An 8,810-nucleotide genomic window follows, 5' to 3' on the forward strand; every position below is an offset into this window, starting at 1 on the left:
ATATAACATATTTTTTAATTCAATGATTTATATTTTTATTATTTGATTTGAAATTCCACTTTGAAGATTAATTCTGTTCATTCATTTTTAGAATTTATATTCTTTTCTTGCAATGTATAAATGGTAGAGGTAAATGAATTTCCATGTTTAATGATAAAGTTTCTTTTCATGTTATCATACCTTTTTCGAAGTTTTATCTAAATTTCTTGAATTTTTAAACGACAGTTCATTGAATTGCTAATTGAAAAGAAGCATTTTTCTTGTCAATTAGTTTTAAATTACACAAGCCTAGTCAATTGCCGATTTTAGACTTGGTAGTTGACCAATTGGCTGATGGATTGATGATGATAACAGGCGGGTCGATAAAAAATTATATTAACCTAGATACGAAATAAATCTGCAAAAAATGTATATCCTATGAGTCATAGATAAGTTTCTTAAGACTATTTACATTTAATCTTTAAAATCATTTTGAAATAAATTAAAGCATGATTATAATATATTAGAATGTTAATCATTCATTTAACTGGTTAAGCTAAATATCACTTGACATATAATTCATTTGTTAGAAGTCTATTATTTCCTTGTGAATTAGTATATAATAATATTTTTTAATTATAAAGAAAATTATTAAATAACAATTAAGATTAACTTTTAAATAATTTACTAATTATAAACACATATTTAAAGAACGAATAATCATTTTTTACAAAGTCACTGAAATAAAATATTAAACTGAACTAAATTATTATTTCCTCATTAAATTAAAAATTTGTTGAAACATAAAGTTAAAGTGATCGGCTTTTATGAATATTGCCTCATCATCCACATTCTCTGGGACCACAAAATATTTGAATTCTTACTGAGACTAATCGAAAGTAAAATTTTAAGAAAAAGTTATTGTTTTTGTATAAACCTATTTAAGGACCAAATCTTCATTGACTTTCATAAAGGTAAATAAATATATTCTGAAACAAGGAAAAGTTTTTAAAAAATTCCTTAGTTTGGAATATTAATAGTTTTGTATTATTAATAACAAAATGTATAGAATTTTTTCTCAGATTTTATTAAAAGCGACATAATTTTTTAGTGAAAGTTAAGACGATTCGGGGGGGGGGGTCTTCTCATTTTTAGATTTCTTATTAACCCTTCCGCTTGAAATGTCTTATTTGTTTATTTCTACATCTGCTCCGATTAACATGACGTTTCTCAATTTGAAATTAAAATGGTTGGAATAAAAGCAAATAATTCATTACAATTTCATAATGCAATAAGATTAAAATTTATTAATCGAAAGAATTCTACTCGTTTATTAGAAAAACCAAACTAAATAAAAAAAAAATTGCTCTTGCTTTCAATTCATATCTCATAAAAAATTATTCATTAATAATAATAATTAAATGATTTTTTACTCAAATTCTAACAAAAGATGAGATAATCAAATAAGGAATAAATATAAATTCAGTAGCGTTTGAATAAATATATGCAATTTCTGTAATGTTATTCTTTTTATTTAATAAAAGTTGATAAAATATTAAATATTTATTTACTTAAATTCTAACAAAAGACAATCAAACAAGGAATGAATATGAATTCAATGGAGTTTGGATGAAAAAGAGCATTCTAAAGTATTATTCTATAATATTATTTTTTATGTTTAATAAAAAATCGTATCATATTCTAGTTTATCTCTTTTTTTATACTGCACGAAATCGAATAAAAATAATCTAACTGCATTACGAAAAAAAAAAAAAAAAAACATGATGGCAGTCTTACTAAGAATGCTAAGATTTTGAACGCACGAATGCAAATATGTTCGAAATTTGAATTATCGCTTAAATTTGGATCATTCCGGTGGCTATTCTTTTCAATTTCCCGAGAAGAAAGAAATGGGCGTCGAAATGAAAGAATTCATTTTATTCTCAGGAACTATCTGGGGATGCTTCTTTTCCTTTGTTTATTCATATTCCATTCCTGGCCGTCGTGATGTTGAAACATATTTCGGCTTCCTCGCCCAAAATTTATCGCCGTTACCTTGGACTCTTTAACATAAACACAAGGCAATAGAACCATTTGAATGAGTAAGCATTTGAAGAAGCGGTTCAGTGGGTTTAAAGTACAAAAACGCGATACATCTGGTTTGTTACTGTTATTTCACAGCTATTTGGTTTCGAGACCAAACTGAATTGCGAATATATGCGAACAAAAAAATAAAAAGAGCAGCTTCTTGATCGGAAGTCATGCTTTTATGTTTGTATAAAAGGTGAAATATTGACTTCAGTCTGTGTCAGTCGAGATCTTTACTTCTACTGAGCTCTCAGTAGTTACAGCAGATCAAACCATGTTCCAGAATTGGGTATTCTTTACGTTTATGATTGCTTACTCCTTATTACGGACGACTGCTCAAGAAATCTCCAGTGGATACATACCTACTACAAATGAGTCAGCTGGGATAAATGTGCCACTTTTTAATATAGATGAGGGACAATCCGATATATGGTTACTAACCAAAGATTCACCAATACCAGCTCGATTAAATAGAGCTTGGTCTCCTGAAACTGGCTATCCTGGTGTTCAGCATGTTTCCACATTACGCAGAAGTAGTTATGGACAATTAGCACGAGGTCCTCAAAGTCCTGTTGATGCTTTAGAAAATCGAAATGAAAATACTCAAGGAAATGAAGACTTATTTGTATATGTTCCTGATAGTAGATTAGAAAATAGTTACCAAAATCCTGAGGCTGTTCTGGTACAACTTCCAGCTGAGTTAACCTCTGGATTCTGGGAAAGCCCCCGACCTCAATTTATGGAACAATTAACTGCCAATGGAAGAAAAATTGGTTCCGCACATGGCCTAGATTCAATCCAATTTGATGATGGCAATATTGACAACAGACGGCAGATAACATCAGAAGCTGTATTGCCAACTACAGAAGCATCGGATCGTCTTCCTCTTTCAACTTTCGCATCTCCGAAGGAAAATTATCCTGTAGAGCCAATTCAAGAATTTTCTCAACATCCTTTCTTTATTGCATCTGATGGTATTACAAATGGGACCGCTCCACCTATTTCTGTATCTCCATCGAATCAGCAAGATGCTTGGCTTTCAACTCAAGGCCGAGATGCATTAACATCTCCAATAACAATTCCCGGAAATGGAAAGGAATTATTTTATGAAGTTTCCTATGATGAACTTCCGTCTACATCAAGTTCTGCCAGTTTCGGGTTAACTTTGACGAAAGATGACATTGAAATTTTAGAAAAATTGGGAATACTTTCTGCTCTAAATCTGGAATCCTTTGAACTTCAGAACAAAACTGATACTTTGGAAAAAAATTCCCAAAAGGAACAGGAAACTCGCCCACACTTGATAGAACAAGGCAATCAGCAGCTTTCTGAGGGTTCTACTGGAAAATATGACACAAATCTAACTGACGTGGTTTTTATAGAAGTTCCAGAATTTCTAACTTCCGAATATCATGGAAATATTCCCGGAACAGATGAAGAACAAGTTTCTGCAAGGCCTATTCCATTTATTTTATCCGATTCATTACTTTCAAAAGGAAATGAATCTGCAATTAGTGAAAATTCAACGGAGGCACATGTGTATAATGCTTCTACGTTGACTTCTGAACAGATAGCAGAGATTTTCGAACTTCTTGGTATTAGCTACGGAAGCAATGAAAATGACTCTTTATCGCAACCAATAATAGTTAAGACAGATAAAGCTACTTCTCCAGTACCTGAGACTGAAGATGCAAAGAAAGACTTGAAAATTCAATTAACCACTGAAAAACCCGTGGTTATAAGTTTTGGCAATGATAGCGATATTAAAACTTCAATGTCAACTAGCATTTCAAGAAGTTTCCTAGCAGTTCCCAGTAACTCATCCTCAGAAAAGTCTAAAAACTCCCAAGGATTGGTAAGCAGTGGAAGAATTCAACCAAGATTATTAGACTCGAATCGTTCAGCTAAAGAAAATGAAGTTCTTCAAATGATTTCCCGAAGAATGAGTCCTATTTCTGCCCAGAAATTAGAAATTCTCAAAAAATTGAAAATAAAGCCAAGACCTTATGTATTTGGATATAAACAGGATGATGGAAATGGTACGCATCAACACAGGAATGAAACTGCAGACGGATCTGGAGTTGTAAAAGGTACTTACGGTTACAGAGATGCTTTTGGTGTGTACAGAAATGTGAACTATATTGCAGACAACAATGGGTTTCATGCTGTTGTAAGAACAAATGAACCTGGCACTATTTCAACAAGTACCGCTGATGCAGTTTATAAATCTGAATTACCACCTAAAGCTGCAGTTGCTCAGATGATGGCTTATGCGAAGGCTAAAGCGAAGAAAGTCAATAGTTCTTAATAATTTTTAAAATCATTTCAACATTAGTGACTTAAAGCCAAAGAGGTCGAATATTTATCAGCTTTATTGCCTGGAAATAAAACATTTTCAAAATTATTTGGGAGGCTGATATCATTAATTAATTGAGTGAGTATACCACAAGTAAAATTTGTTCATATACAATTTAATGCTTAATTAATGATAAATTTAGTATTATCTGCTGTATAAGGTTCTTTGTGAATATATTTCATATATTTGCAAATTAAATTAAGCCTTACATTTCTAATTGTTTAAATATTTGCTGTAATGGCTTAGTTTATATAGTTTAAAATAGTTTAAAGACTTGAACTTTTTTAAGAGTAATTTTGTTTAACAATTAAGAGTTTTTAAGGTTTTATAATATATTAATATGTCTGATTCTGCGGAAGATAACACCAAATCTATAATTTTTGTTCAATACTTTTGATTAGTTAAACTGTTTGGCAGATCGACAGTTTAAGTTAAATTATTACATTATCGTACTAATACTTTAATAACATCATCGAACTTTTGTACACTGCTGGACTGATATTTTTATTCTGACTGATTTTAATATATGTCGTATCTTGTATTTACATATCTGAAATGCAATTTGTTGTCTTTGTAGCTTGACTCACGCTGGTGTGCGTCATGTTGTTACTAAAAATTAAAACCTTTGTGATATTTTCTTAAGAAATGTATTTGTGCTGTTTGTGAATATTCATGGTATCATGTATTCAAATTAAATAATGAGAAATGCTGAATTTGAGATTGTGAACACTTTTTTTTATTATTTTATGCATGTGAAACATATTTTATAAAATATTTTTGAAAGATATTTAACTTGATTTGCGTCTGATATATGTGTATTGCCTCTCTTTGTATAAAAAGTTTCACTTTTAATATTCAAAAATTTAAAAGTTTTGAAATTAAGTTTATTATTTCTATTCTTGCACTATAATCTATGTAAATATTTTTTAATTTTTCAAGCAATTTGATTTTTTAATAAACAGTTTTGAAATATATTAATCAATTTACAAACTTATAAAACTGGTGATATAATCTTGATGAAGAAACTTGAAACGAAGCAAGTTTTATTTTCTCAAATTTTTAATAATTCACAATATGTCACATGAATTGTTGGTTATATGTTAAATATTCTTTAAAATTCTTCTTTGCTTGCGTATGCAAATTTAGTTTTAAGAAAGCAATTTGATTCAATTTGATACTTTTTAAATGCATTATAATCAGCTTAGTTAACAAATTAAAATATTCGAAATTACAACTGCTTTCCAGTTGGTTGGTATAGAAGGTTATTTTCAAAGTTTAAATTTAGAAATTTTTTAGCTAATGGTAATAAAATGCTCTTAAATTAAAAGGACTTTTTAAAAAATTCATTCAGCGATTTTCAAATTGTCTTATAAATAATTATAATGTAAATACAAAAACATAATGGAAGAAGTATATGTTCTTATAAAATGAACAACATTTGTATCATGAAATTTGAGTTTTAGACATTTACAAAATAAATGTTTCTGTGATTGGTATTGAGGGATTTTTCTTGTAAAAATTTTATATTTTCTAATGCTATTCACATTCGTAATTTTATAATATTTAATGAAACATTTTCTTACTTTTTTAAGCTATATCCATTAATACCTGAATAAAAATAATCTTAAATTTATAGATGTAAAAGTTCTAATGCAGTTACGATTATAATACGTATCTTTTAATACGTTACGTTCATAGGTACGTTTTCTTTTAATTTATAATTAACTGAGGGCGTACATTCAAATCCGTTTTAGAATTAAAATTATTTTGATGGCATTTAGTGAGAAATCTAAATTTAGTAATAAAAAAATCTTATATTTCGTATTATCTTTTATTTATACATTATAATAAAGATGGATATGTTGGTGTTTACATGTTGATGCTCCACAGAACAGATCGTTTGAACTAGAGTGACCAAAGTTGGCATACACATACTTTAGAAGGTGAGAATTTATACCTCGGAGATTTGAAATTTCCATTAATTAAAAATTAATAGGAATTTTGGTGCTTTTCTGAAATAACTTTCGAAAATATTCCACCACAAAATTAATGTTTACATCATCTTAAAGTTCAAACAATTATCTTTTCAATGATATCGATGTGTTAACCTAATAGTTAATAACCTAATAGTTCATTTCTATTTTTAATGCATTTTTTTTAAAAAAATATATTAAAAACATTTTTCAACTATCTCTTTCGCACAAAATAAAAATTTAAGTGCACGAACACGTTACACGTGCATGGGAGAAATTTGCTTTTATTGTATGCGTTGCCATCACGTTGACAAAAGCACAAATTAAAAGATTAAATTATTAATTTACTGCAAATTAAACGTAGGAAAATGTAATTTACATTTCTTATCTTAATTTACAGTTCTTAAAATCCTTTCTGAAATATATGTTAATAGACCAAGTTACATAAAATATTTCATTGAAAATTTCATCAAGCTTAAATCCTGACGAACCTGGTGGTCGTCAAAGACGACTAGTAATAAAAATAGAATTAAGTCATGTTTTTATAGATACTTTATTTTGCTTATCCGAATCTAAGCGTTACTATCATAGCATTCATAGAGGGATTGGTAAAAATATAATAAAGTCGTGAAGCCGGGAAAACTTTTAAAATTCTTATTTACAAAATTGACCAAGAATTTTTACATGATTTGCAATGCATAAACATTATCATATATTTGAATATTTATTGTTAAATAAATCTTAAAGATACAAGTAATTATGAATCTGTAAGATATGTATTCATCTTAAATAATTTTTATCAACTACTTTTTATTGCAATCCAAATCGACTGCATTTAAATCATCTTAATCGGTGTGCCGGCGATTCCGCTTAATCTTGCTGATATCTTCGTAATATTACTATTTTCTTTCTGATTCAGTTAAGAAGAAAACAGAAACAGAGTAGCTTCGACAGCAAGCAATAGATATGTGAAAGATATCAGTTAAAAATCTTCTAAATTAATTTAATTAATAATTAAATTAATTTAGCATTTTTATTATTTTTTGGGGGGTTTATTCTGCACGAAAACGTATCTAATGATATGAAAATAAAATTGAAAAATTGGTGAAAATAATTCAGTAAATAAAGAGTTAATAAAAGGAAAAAATAGAAATAAATATTATTTGTAACAGTTCAAGTTCTTCTTTAAATGACTGCTTCTAATGTTCACATTTTTTTTTCTATGAGAAATCCTTAATGTTTAACTGAGTATATAAATGCAAAGAACAATTATATTTGCTACTAATCAGAAATATTTCAACTACGGACAAGATATTGAGATTTTTGTATACTGGAGAAAGCCGATATTTCTACCTAGTATAAGTAAAATTCTTTTTAGTATAGTTCCAATTGCTAATTGAGAATGATATGCAACTTATTTGTACCATTTATTACAATAAATATCACGAAAGCGCGTTAATTTTGTCATTTATGAATAGAAATAATATTGTTTATATTAAATATAGTATCTTTTCTTTGCTAGTATACCATTGGTATAAGAATATAATTTAAAGGTGTGAGGAGGGGTGCAGTTGAAATTTGTACAACGAAACTGAACTAAGAACTAAAAAGAATCTGAACTTATTTTGTTTCTCTAGAATAGCTTATCTTCGATGCTTCAAAATATTCCTTTCCTTCTATTCTATTATATAGTATCATGTGTAAAAATAGGTAATAGGTAAATAGGTAAAAATAGGTAAAAAATAGGTTATATAGTACCATGTCTCGTATTTCTAATACGAGATGAAAAAATAGGTAATCTAATTGGTGTACAGAATGTGCATTATATTTTAATTTCTAAAGGCAAGAAAAAAAGGAAATGTTTCCGGTTTCTTCTTTAAAAAACCTCATCTTAAGAGAATATTTGTATTGTAACGGAATGTAAACTGTAATAATTTGAATTGTTATTTGAGAATTTTTATATAAACTTTAAATAGATATATGTAAATTATTTAAATTGCTTTCCCCTGAGAGGGTTTGAATTTCAAATTCAATTTATTTCAAATTTAGGATATTTAAAAATTGGAGTTAGAAATTACATTTACAATACCGCTAGTTTAAAAATAAGTTTAAGATACTCACTCCCAAAAAATAACTAAATTGCATTTTAAATTAATTATTCTGAATTTTTTTTCTTATAAGAAAAGGCAGAGCTTGAAATCAATTTAGATTATATTATTTGATAAAAATAAGGCACTGAATACCAATGCTTTTTTTATAAAGATGGCAGAATTAAGTATTATACTTTTTGTTGTATTTTTTATTGCGGTGATTTTTATTGTATGCACATATAGTCTGTAGCGGCTCATTTTCAAATTTTTGCAGGATTTTCTTACTCTATGAACTCACACCCTGTTTTTATGACGCGAACATGT

General features: G+C 28.2%; 2 protein-coding genes across 4 annotated transcripts in view; both read left to right on the top strand.

The window, feature by feature from the left end:
* LOC129966127 (sodium- and chloride-dependent glycine transporter 1-like) overlaps positions 1 to 8,810 on the top strand; it is a 175,746-nt gene that overhangs the window by 97,090 nt on the left and 69,846 nt on the right. The gene's annotated exons all lie outside the window — the stretch shown is intronic.
* On the top strand, positions 2,310 to 4,528 carry LOC129966129 (uncharacterized). The gene has a single exon (XM_056080514.1). It carries the CDS (start codon positions 2,342 to 2,344, stop codon positions 4,373 to 4,375), a length of 2,034 nt encoding a protein of 677 aa, XP_055936489.1. The 5' UTR covers positions 2,310 to 2,341; the 3' UTR covers positions 4,376 to 4,528.

Source organism: Argiope bruennichi, chromosome 4 (genome assembly GCF_947563725.1).
Source record: "Argiope bruennichi chromosome 4, qqArgBrue1.1, whole genome shotgun sequence".
NCBI lineage: Eukaryota > Metazoa > Arthropoda > Arachnida > Araneae > Araneidae > Argiope > Argiope bruennichi.

Coding starts and splice junctions, on each gene's coding strand:
- LOC129966129 (XM_056080514.1), top strand. CDS start 2,342: ATGTTCCAGAATTGGGTATTCTTTACGTTTATGATTGCTTACTCCTTA.